The following is an 18861-nucleotide window of genomic DNA, read 5'->3' on the forward strand; positions in this document are numbered from 1 at the left end:
AGAAAAAAAATATCGCACTCTGAAATCAACCATACATTCATTATTATGGCACACTATTTCGCATTAAAATGGAACTGAGTTGGATTTGTTGAAGTTTTTCTGTTGATCAAATGCATAAATAATTATGTTAGCGCATTATTTAATCAAAAGTTTTTATTTTTTGGAAAAGGCTGTGTACGCCCTTGTAGAGGAAAAAAGATAGTTTTTTGGTCGAGTATTTCTAAGACTCGGCTGCGAAGTGAAGATCTTATTTGTGTTATCCGATATATCGAACATCGCAGTCTTCTGTGAGCATAGACGCAGGATTCTCTCCAAACAGCTGGATTAATTGGAAAGCTTAAGTAATGACAGATCCCAGTTCCTTTAAGTAAAAAGTATTTTCATACACACTTGTTCGTCTTTCTTTCAAATTTGTGTAAATGTTTTTATTAAATCTCTGAAATGTATTGCGTTGTTGTTTGTTTTGTTCTGTTTGTTTTTCTATCAATTTTTTGCGTATTACAAATACATTTTCTCGGTTTATAATTAGTTTTATTTGTTATAACATTTACGAACTCATTACCAACTATAAATTCAAAGAGCGTTTGCTTGACTATACACACAATAAAAAAAAAATGTTGTTATCATTTATACATTAACATACTACGACTACATAAATATTAGGAAAAAAAATAGTATATGTATATCGAATTTTGCCTAAAAATTGAACACTACGTTTTATACACCATTGATTTATGTTTTGCTTTTTGTCTTGAATTTGGAATAGTATGTAGATTTATTAATGCTGTTTTATTTTATATATTTACAGGACTTACTTACGCTGCTAAACAAAAAAATTACCGTACTACAGCTATTTGTTTTTATAAGTATTATCAACTTTTGGGTGGGCAAAAAAAAAAAATGGTATGTGTACAAAAAACTTAAAACTAGAATGCCTGCAGCTTTCGAGCTGCCGGAAAAAAAAGAAACTTGTCAATTCATTTTATTACACTTATGATATTGATTGTGTGGCTAAACATTAAATTGAAATTTGTCAGTGGCTTGTTTGTGTTTGTCATTGCTTGATTTGTGTGGGTGTGTGTGTGTGTTTGTAGGGGTGTATTTATGTACAAAATTATGGTCAGACGGACAAATAGTTTGCATACAAATTGCTCTTAATTCACTTCTATACTAAAATATATAGTTTTCTGCTTTAAAAAGCTTCTTTGGAACGCACTGTCAAAGCCTACTTGTGAAATAAGTAAAAGTTGATGAGTAAATTATTTGCCTGTCTGACCATAGCTTATGAATCTGTTATTACAAACTGCCACAAAAAATGCAGGGAAGGCGCAGCTTCCCATGCAACATGTTATGTTGAGCTCGTTAGCTCCTCCTCCTCCTCCTCCTCACTTACAAAGTTCAGCTAAAAGGACCAACTTAACTGACCAGAACCCGGCTTACAAGACATGTGCTTACTTGTATGTAGTGGAGTGTGTAAGTGGCTGCTTGGGCTGCTCTGCTGCTCTGCTGCTCTGTCGCTGCTGTTCTTTATTGTTATATATACGTTTTTATTGCACCAATTGTTCGAATTCTCAACTCAATCCCAACCCTCACCGATTGGCCAGCAGTTCCGCTGCTCTCGCCCCATTATTGTCCAATATTCGAGTTACCCTCGCCTTTGCCTGCCCGCCGCCGGCAAGCATCATGAACTCGATCAGAGGGCGGCCACTTGCCCCAAAGGTCTAGCAGTATTAGGGCCACCAGGGGGCCCGCTGCGCATGCGCATGCGGGTGGGCGTGGGCGTGTGCATGCAGACCGGCCGCTGCAGCCGCCGCCGCATGCTGATAGGCGGCCGCGCCATTCAGGGCCACCAGGTGATGGGCCGCCGCTGCATTCTGCATGGCCGTCGCGGTATTGACGCAGTCCTGCGACAGTTTGCTGCCATCGCCGAGACAGGGTTTGCCGTTGCGCACCAGCACGGGTACGGCGACGCGACGGGGCGAGGGCAGGGCCGACGGATGATGGGGATGGGTGGCATGCCCGTGTAGGAGACCCGGATGCTCGTACCCCTTCTCGTTCTGGGCGCGCTTCGTCTTGTAGCGATGATTCTGAAACCAGATCTTCACCTGGGTGGGCGTCAAACGGATAAGACTGGCCAGATGCTCACGTTCCGGCGCACTCAGATAGCGCTGCTGGCGGAAACGACGCTCCAGCTCGTACGTTTGCGCCTTGGTGAAGAGGACACGGCGTTTGCGCTTCTTGTTAGGCATACCGTCGCCATTGGCGCCGCCACCACCACTGCCATCCGCATCGTCCACATCGTCAATGTCCTCCTCGATGCCGTCCTCGTTGAGGCTATCGTCGTGGCCAGCCCCTGCACCAGCGACTCCATCATGCTTAATGCTATTGTTGTTGTTGTTGTTGTGCAGTCCATGCGTCGCCGAGTTAGCGCCCGGTGGTGCTCCATGGAGCGTATGGAGAGCATCGCCCACGGAGAGTGCGTCGCTGTCAGCCGAGCGACTGTAGCTCTTGTAGTCGCCGGAGAGCGCCGGCGATGTTTGGCAATTGGAGCCGATATATGTGTAGGAGACCTCCGAGGTGACCGGCGAGGTGCTATCTGGACTGGCGGGTTGTTGAATGCCTGCAGAAGAAGAAGAAAAGAAATCATTTTAAAAATTGCCGTTTCTTTCTAACTGGAACATGGTAATGAGGGAACTTATTTTAAGGCTCCTTAGATTGGGAAAGAGTTAAGCGCTGATAGAGCTTTTTTTTAGGAGTGTATAGTTTTAATTTGGAACCACAATCTATCGATCTAGCTTCATTGACTGTTGCAAGCAAAAAGGTTAAGTTACGGTCAGACATGCAAAAAATTTGCAGACAAACTACGTTTCTTTTACAACAAACTTTGAAAAGTAAATACCTTATAGGCTTCTTAAAGCGATCGTCTTTTTCTTTTTTGCTTAGAATTTTGATCGATTTGGATTGTAATATCATATATGCTATATGTATAGTTCGGAGATGCTATGAATTGTTGTGCAAATTATTTGTCTGTGTGACCATAGCTACACACAGAACGGTCGCAACCCGCTCGCTTAACTAAAAGGTTAAAAACACACACAAAATTTGTCAACAATTTGGAAAAATTAATGCATTGGCACACCCCATGACCAGGCAGAAATCCGCACAGCTAGACAACAACAATAGCAACAGCAAAAGCAATTTAAGGAGCGACAACAAAAAGTAAAAGTCAGCGAGTAAACAGGCGAGGAACGAGTGCAGGACACACAATTGGATTAGAAGTGCGCTCACACTCGTCCATACATAGATAGATAGATATGTATGTATGTACATGTATATGCCTGACTTTGGTTAATCAGGGTGGCTGCGTGGCTGTGGCTGTGGCTGCAGCAACCCTAACTACCCCGACCCCAAAAATAGAGGGAACGAGATGCAGGCGAGCAGCTAATAGCATCAATTAAAGGGCCAAAAATTGACAACTACTGACTACCTGGCCGGAACTGGCATTGTAATTGTGGCAACGCGGCAACGAGGCAGCGAGGCACCTCGACGATGGGTCGCAACCCTGCGGCGCTGTAGCTGTGGCAGTCCGGATACACCTTTAGGGCGCATTGACTGTACGGCTGACTGCTGACCTTCAAATTGTGTTCTTTTTTATTTCTATTTGACATAAAAGGCAACTAGGAGTAGTTGCCTTGTGTCTCTCGCATTGCGCATTGTCATTGTCACACACACACACACACACACACACACAGATACACACGCACACGCACACTCATGCCATGCTAATGAAAACACATTAATGTTGTGTCTATGGCGAAACTAGACATCGCACACAATGGGAAGTGTACAAAAGCCAAACCTCAAATACAAGTAGAGGTGCGATCGATCGTTGCCTTTTTGTCAGCCTGCCTGACTATCCTGGTTCCTTCCGGTACGCCCGAGCCTGCACGCCCACTTTTAATGCAGCCTCCTTGATTTATTAATGGGCGGCACAGTTTTTGGGCGTTGCCCTAAATGTGGTTTATAGGGAGGGCATGCCTATAAAGCCGAACAATTGAAATCATATTGAAGCCAAGATTGTGCATAAAGAAAATCTCGGAACAACATTAAACTTCAACAAATTTGAGATAACTTTTCAGTGCTACAAAGATTTGAGAACTATACAAGTTTGTTGCTTGGTCAGATGTGTCCTATCAGTTCCTCAAAGATTAAAAAAATGATGTTAAAAATGATTACCCAATAATGAGGATTAAGTTTGTAAAGGCAGTACAGCTATGTTTTCCATTACATGAAATTCCAACATTAAACAACAACATTAAACTTCAACAAATTTGAGATAAATTTTCAGTGCTACAAAGATTTGAGAACTATACAAGTTTGTTGCTTGGTCAGATATCCTATCAGTTCCTCAAAGATTAAAAAAAATTGTTTGAAAATTTAACTTTTTTAAATGTTTAAAAATGATCATTAAATGATTACCCAATAATGAGCTTAAAATTGGGAAACGCAGTACAGCTATCTTTTCCGTTAGTTGTCAATGTGATTTGCCTTTATGATTGCTCAGTGATTCGATCTTAAAGGTAAATGTTTTCACTTTATTTTAAAGGTTAGCTCCTAGAATAAAGCTAGTGCTTTGCTACTTTTTGGCTTCGTAAGTCATATGTCTGTTTTATATAACTAGTTAGTTACTGAATACATCCATATATGACTATATTCAATGCAAGTAGCTAGTTTTATCAATTTTGGAAGCATATCCTGGGCCAGCTTAGACTTGTCATGCCATACGAATTATAACAACTTATGTAATACTTATACTTGTAATGTATATAAAAACTGATTTCAAATCCTCATTTTTTAGTCTTGAAACTCTTATACTTGTTAATATATCTTCAACATGTTTTAAAACAAAGTTAAAAAAAAAAAACTTCTTCGTATTAATATGCCAATTCTCCTTTTAGCCCCATTTAGTATTCACGATTGGTTTCTTTTTACAATCTCTAAAGTTTGTGAAGGGGCGACTAGATTGTATTTGCATATCGACGACTATTTGTAATATATCTTCAACATCTTTTAAAACAAAGTTTAAATAAAAACTTCTTCATATAATTATGCCAATTCTCCTTTAAACCCCACTTAGTATTCACAATCGGTTTCTTCTTTTTAAAAGTTTGTGGCTTGATTTATTATTAGAAGATATATATTTAATATATCTCCAACATATTTTAATAGTATGCCATTTCTAGGCAGCTTTACAGTCCTCTAAGCATAAACCCCACTTAGTATTCACGATTGGTTTCTTCTTTTTACAATCCCTCAAAAGTTTGTGGAGTGGCGACTAGATTTAAGGCCCTTCTAATAACATTGTTTTATAATTGCCCCGCAGCTGTGTTTGCATATCGACGCTGTCGTGTCCTCTTCATCATCATCGTCCTCGTCATTCTGGCTGCCACTTTAGTGGAAACCCCTCGGCTAGCTGCACTAACCCTTGGGCCTTAGCCATGGATCGAACTGTAGAGCCCGAGTTCGAGTTCGAGTTCGAGCCCGAGCTACCACGCCTCTTTGCCGGAATAAAACCTTTTAGCGGCGATTCAGGTGCTTCACTGAAGTGCAAACCACCCCTGGGCGCAAGTCTTATTTCCACAATACTATAGTTTGCTTATTTTTCAGTCGTATGTGTACGTGTGTGTGTGTGTTCGTTTTTGTTTTTTGTTATTTTTATTTTTCGTTGCTCAACATAATCTTGACTAATAGTTTGTATGCGCTTCACACTTGAGGATTAATTTTGTTATTTTTTCCCCCTGATGGGTCGTCGCCTGCAAACCGTTTTGCAGCCATTCATTCATTGCTTTCATATACTCGTACGTTTAGTAGCTAGAAAATTTATGGCACGCACTTCCGCTTTTATTATAAGTATTTTTTATTTTTTTCGCTTTTTTGCTTTTTGTTGCGCCTCTCACTCTCTCTATTTGTTGTTGATTTGGCCCTTGGCTACAAATTATAATTGTTGCCAGTTTGCCGTTTTTTTGGTGTGTGTTCTTCTTTTTTTTTGGGAAATTTCACAGCTGTAAGTCGCGTCGCGTCGCGTCGCGTCGATTTGATTATATTAAGTTATTAATTTGTTGAGTTGTCATGGTGAGGACCATGAATGCTTGCTCTTAGCTGGATGGGCTGTTGGATGGGTGGTGGTATGGTATGGTGGCTCGGCCAAGATGGTTCAGATTGTTTAGTCAATTGTGACGGAATGTGGAGCATTGAAGAACGCATATACGAGTATATGTGCATATATTTCATTAATAAGCTCTCAAGCTATTGTCAGACAGAAACTTGTCGAATTTTGCCAATAAAGTTCACATTTCAAAGATAGTTCTCCTCTTTAAAATGTAGCTTTAAATCTACCTTCAATTCTTTAAAGATATTAAGACAATGTTTAGCTGCAAAATATAGTATACTTGTATGCTTTAGTTTTGTGGATTGTACATTTGTTTTCTAGAGGAATATATATACTAGTTGAAGTTCATATTAAAGCTTTTGGTAAACCTCTTTTTTGTAAATTTTAATGCCAAACTTGTATTAATTAACTAATCTGATTGAAAGTGTTTTAAAATGAAACGAACAAGATTAAGATATATCAGAGGATGGAACGAATTTCATTTCAATAAACAGGCATAAATGGTATTTTCTCGTAATAATTTGGAAATGTATTTTAATGTAAGTTACTATTAGTATGTTCTCTCATTATATGCGGCAGAAGAAATGCCATTGCTATCAATCTTCCAGCAGGCTAATGATCTGAAACATGCAAGCTAGAAGGCTCGTAAATTGTTTAAAAACTGGACTGACATGAAAAAATACGTCAGAATGTTTTAATTGATGAATATTTTACAATAAATTTAAAAATGTTTTTTTTATAAACTTTTTCAATTATATTTTAAAAGTGTTTTGTTTTTTTTTTCGTCTTACAGAAGACTTTTGATCAAATAAAACTGATCCGCTTAAGGACACAATACTTTAAAATCACAATCACATCACAACACGGTCAAGTACAGGCGGTACCAGAAAAATAACCGATTCTAATCCAAAAAGTGTAAGAAGAGTTCGCTTAAAGTGGAATTCAAAATATGATTCTATTAACTGTCATTTCGAAATGATGTAAAAATGATTTCAAATTTTATTTTTTATCTTTCAAATGGTTTGATTGAACTGACAAGTATGAAGGAAGAATTTGGAACAGATATTGGTTCATAGTCATAATTAATTTAATTTCTTTTTTTTTTAACTACATTAGCTATTATTTGAATTCTCTAATTTCTATGAGAATACACTTTTGGGATTCTATTTCAGCGTCATTCCGGATTGATTTGAAGTTTTAAATTATATCTTTTCTTATGGTTTGATTAAACTGTAAAATATTAAGGAAGAAATTGGAGCAGATTTTGGTCAGTAGTCGGTTTTTATTTTCTTCTTCTTCTTCTGGACTAAATAAATTATTATTTGAATGCTCACATTTCTATGAGAATTCTCAAATTTCTATGGATTCTATTTTAGCAATGCTTTAAACTCAATTTCGATTAAATCGTGATTTTAACAAAAACTGTGTTTTCACCCAAATCGGTTAATCATAGTGCGTTGCATTATAGTTTTAACAGAAGTATGACTTCATTAACTAGGTATTACACCAGATTTGACTGCCGTCTCTGATATCGTCTTTAAAAGGCAATTATTTGACTATAAATTGGGGCTCCTTTCGGTTTAATTCAGACATTCCCTTTGCTGTTGAAAATGTTCGATAGAACCTTTAAATCGTGGAATAATAAAATCCACATTGGTTTCTAAAACCTATTGTGTTATTTAAAACAATTTTAGTTATATTCTGCACTCCAATCTATTCAACTTCTCCACATTTAACAAATCCTGAACTGATAAGTAGTTCTTCATTTAAGAAATAATTGCAATTTTTCTACATTTTAAAAATGTGCTTAAATGGCTCGATAGATAAATGAAAATAAACTTACCATATAACTCATTATCCTTGATCCACGGACTGCGTCCTGTGTGGTGGAGCATTGTCTGGGCCATGTGATGGTAGGAGGACATCTCATCGCCGAAGGTGCCGGCAAAGTTCTTTGGCAAATATTGGCCGGCGGCGACGGCAGCAGCGGCGGCCGCATTGTGACTGGCCAGCAGATGGGCAGCGGCCTGCGCTGAAGCGGCATGTGCGTGGGCGCCCACATGGGTGCCACCGGCGCCGCTGCTGCTGTGGTTGTAGGGCAGGGGAAGAGGTGCCACAGACGTGTGCTGTTGTTGGTGCAGGTGGTGTTGCAAATGCTGATGCTGTTGCTGTTGCTGTACCGTTGGGGTCTGCAGCGGCTGCGTCTGATGCTCTGTGGCCTGTTGCGTGGACGCGGCCTGATCTTCGGAGCTAGCTGTGCCAGCACCACCGACCACCGACGGCAGCGTTGTGTTGGGCGTGGGCGACAGAGCAGTGGGCGTGGGATGGCCGTGGCCATTGGTGGCCTCAGCATTGGCCTGACTAATGTCTGTGCTGTGGTTGTGTGCGGCGGCCACTCCGTTGGGGTTCTTCAGCTCCGCTCCATCCAGATTGAGTATGTCGGATATATGGAAGCCGGAACGCTGCGAGGAGGGCACCTTGGCATCGAAGAGGCTGCAATGAAAGGAAACGATTTGTTGGTTCAATTTTTCAGTCGATCACATCCGGTGCCGAGTCATGAATGGCCGGAAGCATTCACAATGGGCTCATCAGCTCGTTCGGCGGTACCTGTTTGCCCGGGCAATAGACAAAGCAACAGCCAAAGCGGCCAGAGCAGCAGGTAGTCGAACAGGTCTTGGTCTTCTGACTTTGACAAAAATTGCACACAACTAGCGATTATTCACACCTTTTTGGGCCCAACGTTTCGGGCGAGGAGCGAACGGAATTAACTTTGATTAAGGCTGGATTATTGACACCTAGTCTACGAGCCGAACCGTTCACTGATCAGTGGCCAGTGGCCAGAGACCAGTGAGCAGTGAGCTAGCAATCCTCTAAGGCAAATCTTGAGGCTAATGCAAATTTGATTTTCCACTAATACCATCAACAATTAAACGCAAGCCCGCACGGGTCGTTGTCGAACAGTGCCGAACCGATCTATCGCTCTATCGCTCAATCGCTCTACCTGTTCGACGGGCCAACACATGTTGGCGCAAGTTCACTTTTTGTTTGGTCGCTGCGCTTCCGGTTTTTCCAAATTGAATTTTCCCAAATGTGTGTGCGAAATTCCCACGCGCGCTCAGGTGGTGGACAGGAATTCCCTTTGGCCTTCGCCACAAAACCTGGACGCGATCGCAGACAGTGTGACGCCTCACCACGCCACCATCGTCTGTCGCACACATGTTGGCTGCTCGCCGTTGTCTCGTCCTGGGCTTTTCCTCAGCCATGGGAATTTTCGTTGCACGGCTCGGGCTAAGGCTTACTGTAGACCTGCCTGGCTGGTCCTGGTCCCAGACCAGCCCGACCAGTGCAACGGGCGCACTTGTGCACTAAATACCGAACACGGTTGATCGCCAATGCACCTAGCCTTGAGCGGGGGAATTACGTCGATCGATCGCTCGTTCGAGCGGTCATTTGGTAATTTGCTTTGCGGGCTGAGCTCGAGGCAAGTGTAGTTAATGCTTTGATTGGATTGCCGCAGTTTCGGGCTCTGATGGATTAGTGTGCAAATGCTATTAGTATCGCGAACCTAAAATAACAGCACATGCTGAAGAGATGAAGAGATCACTAGAGGGCTTGAGCTGGGCTCGACTGGACTGGACTGGGCTGGGTTGAGATCCAGTCAGAATGTATTACTTTATTGCCAGACTACTCCAGAGGAAGCGTCATAATAATTATTTTAATACAATTATTTAATACAATTTTCTCAAGTATTTAATCAAGCTTAGTTCAGGGAGAAATAGCCTTTCTCAAGAAATCTTCAAGAACTTATAAAAGCTCGACAGCTTTAGAAATAAAAATAAGTGAAAGTAGAAAAAAGCCGAAGCAGATCACTAGAGGGTCTGAGAATGAATTGCTTCATTGTTGAACTAATTAGGAATTGTCATCATAAAAGTGAAATCAAGTTTTGTTAATATTACAAAGCCCTTTCTCTAAATTAAGTCGCTCGCTAAACTGTTACTTGGAAGTAGTCGTAGAACTAAACTAAAGCGACTGAGATATTGAACATTTGAATGTGAACTCTTTAAGATACCTCCAGCAAAAAGTAAAGAATGAACTCATATGTGGAAGTGGTAGTAGTGTCTAAGCTACAGCATATCTCTGAAGAAGTTGAGTAGAGCTGGACTGAAATCAGATTCTCCCTGACTTCAATTAAGTTATATTATTGCTGGACCAAATTGTTTTCTAATATATTGCACTAAAATGATGAAAATAATTGAGAGATTTAACATGTGATAGCTCGTTCTATGTCCCTTTAAATGAAATCACTCGCGTGAAATTTAAAAGTGGAAGTGATTCTCTAGCTGAGCTAAACCAAATCACTAGATGATGTTTAATAAGCTTGCCTAAAGTCTCTAAGAAAACGATCATAAAAGTTATCTTGATAACCGAAATATTGAATTACAAGTCAAGACCCTTTCAATTAAAGACTAGGAAGACCTACTTATGAACATTTTATAGCCATTAATTAGTAGGACTTTTCTGTGAGCTGGGCTGGGCGAAGTCTCTAGGAAAACGATCATAAAAGTTATCTTGATAACCGAAATATTGAATAACAAGTCAAGAACCTTTCAATTAAAGGACTACTTATGAACATTTTATAGCCATTAGTTATAGGACTTTTTTTTTTTTGAATTAATCAGGTGATTACAAATAAAAGTGTTCCGACAAAAGAGACCATCAGTTAGTAAAGTAAATTATTGAGACCTCCTGTTTCCGAATTAAAAAACTTCTTTAAAAAGCGCAGAATTTCAAAAGTTTGGACCTTAATTTGTTCCACTTATTTAGATTATTTGTAAACCATTCGACTTGGACATTTTTCGTGATTTGGAGGCTTTTGATCGAAATAGGAACTAGTCATACATCAGAAGCTCTCATTAATATAAGTTGAAATACTTATGCATTTTTAAAAGATAAGTCTATAAATTGGACTTTTCAGTTATCAATGTAAAGTTGGACTTTTCCGTAATCAATATAAGGTTGTCAAAGTTCTGAAACTCCAACAAGAGAGCTATATTATGGGAGCCACTACGATGGGACTAGATGCATGTTACAGACTCCAGGCATATTTCCCCCATCCACCATCCCCCATCCTCCACCCCTCTCCCATCCCTTCTCCATCACAGAGCTTTGCTTACCCTGGCAATGCGTTGCGTAGTGCGGCCGGATAAAAGGCTGCTGGCAGCAGAGCATGACTCCAAGGCGGCAACAGAATGGGTGACCAGGGCAGAAAGGGTGCCGCGGCCGCTGCAGCCGCCGCCGCCGAAGGAACCATCAGGCTGCTCATGCTGTGCAGTGTGGGGAAGCCGCTGAAGGCTGCCGCGCCCGTCGGTATGCGGAGATGCTCGCTGGCGGACAAAGTGCCGCCTGGCGTTGTTGTTGGCACCGTGGTGCTGGCCGTCGTTTTGGGCACGCTCAGCATTGGACGTTCCAGGCGCTCCGAGCGTTCTGAGCGCTCCGACCGTTCCGTTGTCGTTGACGGTGTCGAGGTGCGCAACGGACGTTTGGGCGTTGTGGGCGTACTGGGCGTGGCAGGACTTATGGCAGCCGCACTTTGTGGCGAGGCTGGCAAACTGCCAGCGCTGCCGAGTCCGCTGCTGTTGCCGCTGCTGTTTGTCGCTGGCGGCTGTTTGTGCGGCGTGCGTTCCACGGCCGCTGCTGTCGTTGTTGTTGTTGTGGTGCTGGTCATATTGGCGGGCGGCGGAGTGGCCGTCGTTGTTGTCGTCGTTGTCGTCATGGACTTGCGTCGCTGTGGTGGCGAGCGGTGCGCGGGCGGCGACGGCGAGCGTTTGTGTTTCTCCGCCACTTTGGCGCCGGTACGTACAAAAATGTCACTAACAAAAACGGGAGAGCTCTGTTTGTTTTCTTAATTTCGTTTTTTTCTTTTTTGCACTGCACTTGAGCCCTTTTCAATTGTTGTTGTTATTTTCTTGTTGTATTTGTATTTGGATTTGTTTTTGGCGGGGTTTTTGTGGGGCACACTCAAAAAATTGTCGTATCGTTCGATCGTTTAGACGCACTACTTCAGATTACTATTGTGTTGTGTGTATTGCTCATAATAATTATTTGATGCGTTGCGAGCACACGTCCTTAATTTCGTCCTCTAGGTCGTGGTCGTGGTCGTAACGTTCACGTTCACGTTCTCGTTGTCAGCCGCACTCTAAACATTCCAAACTGAAGTGTCGTCAACAACTAACGAGACATCAAGAACTCGACACGAGTCCAACCAGCCAACGGCAGAAAAGTACCAAAAAAACACACGCACACACACACACACACTCACACACACATATATATATAGTGGCCATATATACATGGCGCATCCATCCACCATTGGGTATATAGCACTCACAAATATATATAGAAACACACACACACACACAGATGTACGCTGAGAGCTGGGTTTGTTTAGACGCGCGGCCCGCTCATCGCATTTACACTAAGTGGCTTCTCATGTCCTTTTCAACAAGGATACTAGAACAGAAGCAGCAGCAGCAGCAGCAGAAGCAGCGACGGCAACAGCAACAATATGAGTGGCTCATTCAACCACCAACAACAAGAACAACAACAACAACAATAATAAACAACTCACAGCTCACCACCATTTGCTGCACATCCTGGCAGCCATTTGTTAAACAAGGCCAGCCTAGCGCACAACTAAGCTCGTCTCGCTCCCACAACGACGAGTGCCCACTTGAGGACTCTCTCTGTTCACGAGTATGTGCGAGTCTCTGTGTGTGTGTGTGTGTGTGTGTCTGTGTGTGTCTGTGTGTCTGTGTGTTTGTGTGTGTGCGCGCCTTCGAGCTCGAGTTTCAACGAGAGCCGCTATTGTGCCGCTCGAGTATCGAACTTAGGTAAAAGGCAGCCCAAGGCAGCCCAAAGGCCAGGCAGCCAGTTGGCCCGTTGGCCAGTCAGACAAGCGAGGCCAAGAACCCTAGTCTAGCCCCTGGTTTGGCCCCGCACGGCTCTTTCTTTCATTCATGCGCACTCAGTATTGCCAGCTGCCTGATGCCTCTTGTCTGATGTCTGCCTCGCTCTCATGGCTCTCAAACGTCTCTGGAACGCCTCACGTTCTGCACTTGATGTTGTCAACAATTGCCGCGTCATTATACATATTGTATTTATCATTATCATCTCTCTAAAGCATGAAGCAGGCACCTACCGGCTCCCCTGGCACTGCGACTGTTTTGTGGCTATTTCGGTTTTTATTAGACACATTGCTGACCATACCAACCCAGTCTTCAGTCCCCAGCCCCCAGTCCCCAAGCCCCAAACACGTGCGCATCAATGATATCATCCTCAATTTAGTTTGGACAAAGGCACAAGGACTTGGACGTGGACTGTGGATTGTGGTGGGCGGCAGAGAGCAATGTAGATTCGTATCAAGCATTTAAATGGGCTCCAATTATATACTACATATGTAGTATTTAGTATAGTCTAGGCTGGAAAAGCAAAAACTAAACTGCTCTTTAAAAGGCGTCCAACCTAGTTGATGTCCGGATACAAGGTATTATTAACACTTAGAATGGCGCTGCATAACTTTTAAGATGGTTGTTGATTTATAGAATTCAATAATCAGCAATTCCAGATCAATTTCTGTTTAAATATCTGAACAAATCAGGACTATCTTCTCATTAAGCGCTTTCCACACAATTCAGCGATGGACATACAAGGCTTAGAATTAAGCTAAATGGCTCTGTTATGATTATTACGTATAATTTAGAGTCTAAATTTTAGACTTAGACAGGAACTGCATTTCTTTTAGGATAATTGTCCATTGATAGAATTCAATAATCAGCAATACCAGATCAATTTCTGTTTAAATATCTGAACAAATCAGGACTATCTTCTCATTAAGCGCTTTCCACACAATTAATTAAGACTTAGATGATTTAACTATTAGGTATAATTTAGAATCTAAATTTTAAACCCAGACGGGAACTGAATTTTTCTTTTTAGATATTGTCCATTGATAGAATCATTTCTCATATTAAATAAGAGTTGTAATTGCTATGAGCTCCTGGGCAGGTCAAGTTTATATCTTTTTTCTTTCTGATACACACTCCAATCCCAATTAGTATTTGCCATAACATGTTTATAGTTCTCAGTATTGGCCCCTTTTCATAATGGAAATGTTTCTTAATTAATTGAATTGTGGTACTCTATGATTTAGGATATTCAGAATTGTTTAACACTAACCCTAGTCTATTTTCAATCAGACCTACTTTAAATGAGAAATAATTTGGCGTTTTAATCAGCGGACATAAGCCACACGTAGCCAAAAAAGCTCCAAAAAAAAGTTTCGAAACTATTTCGTTTAAACACAAATTCGACAATGAAGTGATTCGCAATCCCTAATCGTATAAAAACGCTTATGGGGAAAAAGGGCGACTTTAACTTTAGCGTGTTGTTTATATTCTGTAGAGAGGGATAAAGAGATCTAAGATTCTTCTCATAAAAGTATTAGCATAAACCATAAATACTTGTCAGCTACTAAGTATGTATGAAGCTTTGCGGTTTTGTCACTAGAGTAGGGACCTCAACATTTATTGTGTGTTATTTAACCAAAGGATATAATATACCCATAACTAGTTTGTCATCAAACAGAAAAAACTTGTATAAAAATCAAGACATACATTTATGCTGAATTCATGTTTCGCCTACAATTTGATTTTTTACATTTATTTATTTATATATTTATGTATTTATATATATTATATTTTTCCTAGTAAAAACAATGGAACTTAAATGTTGGACATGATTTGTGTTAGCCAGATTGGTGTCTGTTTTTAATAAATTATAATATTTTTGTTGTTTGGTCACTAGGCTATTTATTTATTTTTTTTTTTAGCAGATTGGTGCAATAGATTTAGAATTGAATTATAGAGGTAAAAAATTTAATAATTAATTTTTAATTTTACGTTATTACTTAATTATTTTTGAGCAAAAAAATAAAACTCAAAAAATATTTTTATCCTGTAAGTTTTATTTTTTTGATCAAATATAAAGCTCAAGTTGTAATTTTGCCTGACAATTTTTTTAACAATTTTTTTTGTGAAGCCCAAAACTTTACCGGATAACGCTTACAATGATTACAGTCCCTGAGTTCTGATTTATTTATATCACTATCGGACCTCAAATTAAAATAAATTAGCCATTAAATATTACTATCGATTACTAAGTATTTAGTTAATGTTTTCCATATGTATTTTAATACAAGAAAACCCCAACAAATCAGACCCCAAGAAGAATTGCAAAAAAACTGAATGCAGCGTAGCATTGTTTCCCATTTGAAGTTGGAATTTTGCAAAACTCAGGTACCCTAATGATTGTAGCCGAATGTGGCCACAATCTGAAGATTTATCAAAATCTTAACTTTTTTTTATCAAAAACATGGCATAGGAATGATTTCTACAATCAAGTTTATTTCACTTCAATAACTTAAGAATCTGGGTGGGAAAAAATGTTATAAGCTGTTCTGTTACCAAGCCATGTGGATTGGATTGTAGAGTTTGGAAGAAAATATGAATAATTTACGGCGATTATTTGACTTCGACTGGACGATTAGAGAAATGCAAAAATATATGTACTTGTATACTTCAGCTTAAAGGATACCCTTTAGGGAGAGATCATGGTCCAGTTGGCACTCTTTAATATGCTTTGTGTGTCGCGCTAAGCATTTGTATCTCGGTTTCATAATCAAACCCATGATAAGCACACACATATGCAGGGGACGGAGTATACTAAATGTAAAAATTCCACGTTTACATACTAGGAGTATTCGTATATGTAGGTATCCATGCAATATGAAAATCAATGTTTCCAACAGGACACACCCAAAAGCACTCAAGCAAAAAGCATAATCAACACGGACATTAGCTAACTTGAACAATGGAGTCAAAGGACTAACTATCAAGCGTTGTAGTAATGAGCAACGGGTCGATGGATGGTTTTTTTTTTCTTTCTGAAGGGCAGGGGGAAGCAACCGAAGTAGAGCCATGTAGGCGCCAGTCTGTAGCTGAGAACGGCAAAAGGGCAAGTTGGCACACAATTGAAAAAAATGGCAAACATGGCGTGTTTGAGGGCCATATCACGTAACCCTCCTCCTTCCATAATCATCCTACTTCTCCAGGTCCTGCTCCACCTTTTGATAGAGGGAGGGGCCGGTTTGGGTAAATGCTTATGTAGTAGTGGAAAGCTTAGCCACATAAGGGTTCTCTACACATAACTAGCTTGCATGTACATGTAAGTGTGTGTGTGTGTGTGTAAAGCATGTGCTCGACAATGGGACACCCGCACACACACCTCACACTTCAGGCTGCTGGCCTAAACACGCAGCTCTCCAAATGCGCTGCATGAAGAGGCCACTCCATATTGCTGCCTCGACCTCTGTCGGCGCCGTCGCTGCAGCTGCGCCTGCAGGATTACAAATGAAAATGCGAAAATGGGAAAATGGGAAAACACGCGCACCGCTAGCCGGTTTGTGGGAAATTACGTGTGCGCCAGCCAGCAGCGTTGCCGCAGACGCGTCGGCCGGCGCATAAAAGAAGTAGGCGCGTCGCAGCCAACAGCCAATAGGGTCACGGGGCGAGCGAGACGGCTAGCTGGGTCTGCCTGTTGCCGCACTTGCGCGCTGCTTTTGGGTAATTTTGTGTGCAGGATAACGGTGCATGGGAAATTTCCCTGTGTGGCTTGCGCACGCCCTTTTTCGCTTATATACGTACATATGTATACATATAGTGTCTGTGTGTGTGTGAGTGAGAGTGCGTGCGTGCGTGTGTGTGTGTGTGACAGTGATTGCCATTGTTATGCGCTTAATGATGATGTTGCATTTAATAACATAGCCAAGAATAACAGCACCAACAACAACAACAGCAACAACAACACCAATAGCGACAGCATTGAAAAGTAAAAGCCTTTCAGCGTCGTTGCCTCTGATTTGATTTGCCGCCGCCGCCCTGCCTTTTTAGTTGCCTATGCCCCCCCCCACCCACCGTTTAGCTTCCGGGCGGAAGTTTAAGTAGCCAGCGACTACAACAATAGACATTCAAGCCATTCAGGCCATTCGTCGTATCTTGTACTGCCACTTTGGCAATTGCCCAAAAAAAAACAGCCAAAAAAAACAAAGCAAAAAAATACAAAAATAAAAAGAAACAAATACAAAAAACTAAATCCGTCTTCTACTATAATGGGCAGAAGCAGCATTGAGGCCGCTATTCAAATGACATAAAAATTCAATTCAATTCGCGCAGCAAACTCGTTTGTTTTTATCTTTCCTTGTTATCCTTGTTTTGCTTTATTTGTTTATTTATTTTTTTTTATTTTTGGTTTTACTTTTATACCTTCGCACTTCAAACTACTTTAGCAGGCAATTGTAGTTGTTGTTCCTGACAGACGAACGAAAATATTTGTTTGCTACTCACACTAGTGTGTATGTATTTAAGAGTATGCATGGTTTCGGGAAACTACAGATTTGTGCCTCTAGGGTTCAGTAAGTACTACATCGCTTGCTGATGTCCTTGGACAATGCAAATATAGTAGATTTAATTTGTTATAGATGGGATTAAAAGACGAATTAGCAATGCAGAGTAATTAGAATTGAAACATTTCATATAAATAAGGATCGAATATTGAAGTTCTATGTATAACATTAACTGAAAATGTTTTAAATACGATTTGAGACTCATTAGCAGTTTGGTTCCATTACAGCGAATTCAGGGGGAATTGGAGCATTCAATTTTCGAATTTTGAACTCTGTACATATCCATTTTAGTGCATTTAGAATTTTATAGATAGGATTTAAAGGCTTGTTAAGAGAGAACTCAGAAGGTATTGAAGCTAAACATCTACATAACACATGAATGACAATCGATTACAAATCTATACCTATCCAAGATATACATTTAAGTGGATTAACTGTTCTTTTAATGGATTCAAATAATTAATAACAGCACTCTAACTAACCATTGTGCTTCCTTGAAAATTCCCACGCCAAATCAAATACGCGCAGAGACAAATGATGTAAATATTAATAACTTTATAAAACTAATTCCTAAACTACATATAAACATATAATTAATAGAGAAAGAACCAGCCTGAAGGCCTTCGTTGCTCTGGCTACACATATACTATGTATTTAGGATTAATTCTGAGTTACAAATATAAAATAAATAAATAATTAAAAACAGTTTGGTCCCTTTCCAGACAATTCTGGGGGAACTAGAGATGTCCAAATGTATATTGAGCAGAGTTTAGAATCAACTACTGAAATAATGTAAAACTCAAGATGTCCACTTGGTATAAAGTGTAATAGATTTAATTATAGAGAGTGGTATTATCAGAGTTAAGGATCGAATATTAATGTTATAAAATGTACAAGACGAGCCTTTCATATAAATTTGAGTAGATTTAATATATTATAGATCGGAATTAAATACTTATTGTCAGAGTGGCTCCATTCCAGGGAATTGAATTAAGTTCAACAGAGCAAAGAATCGAAATGTTTGGATTGTTTAGACACCATTTTTTAATTAGCAAACGGCGGGGGATATCAAAATTATATCTGTGGACGTTTTATCTATCTGGCAAACTGCGAAAATTATAGACAACGAATAATTTATGTCTTCCAATATACAAACATGTAACTAGATATTGGC

The 18861-nt window shown here is 40.4% G+C and overlaps 1 protein-coding gene across 1 annotated transcript in view; it reads right to left on the minus strand.

The window, feature by feature from the left end:
- Positions 1–1730: 1730 nt before the first annotated feature.
- Positions 1731–18861, minus strand: part of LOC115629742 (homeobox protein vnd) — a 32557-nt gene continuing 15426 nt past the window's right edge. Inside the window, exons 2-3 of the mRNA XM_030526276.1 lie at positions 8013–8662; positions 1731–2620 (exon numbers count right to left, since the gene is read on the minus strand). Of these exons, the coding sequence (XP_030382136.1) occupies positions 1731–2620; positions 8013–8662 (1540 nt within the window). The remainder of the gene's footprint in view (positions 2621–8012; positions 8663–18861) is intronic.

This window comes from Scaptodrosophila lebanonensis, unplaced genomic scaffold (genome assembly GCF_003285725.1).
Source record: "Scaptodrosophila lebanonensis strain 11010-0011.00,11010-0021.00 unplaced genomic scaffold, SlebRS2 tig00000163-arrow-arrow-pilon, whole genome shotgun sequence".
Lineage (NCBI taxonomy): Eukaryota > Metazoa > Arthropoda > Insecta > Diptera > Drosophilidae > Scaptodrosophila > Scaptodrosophila lebanonensis.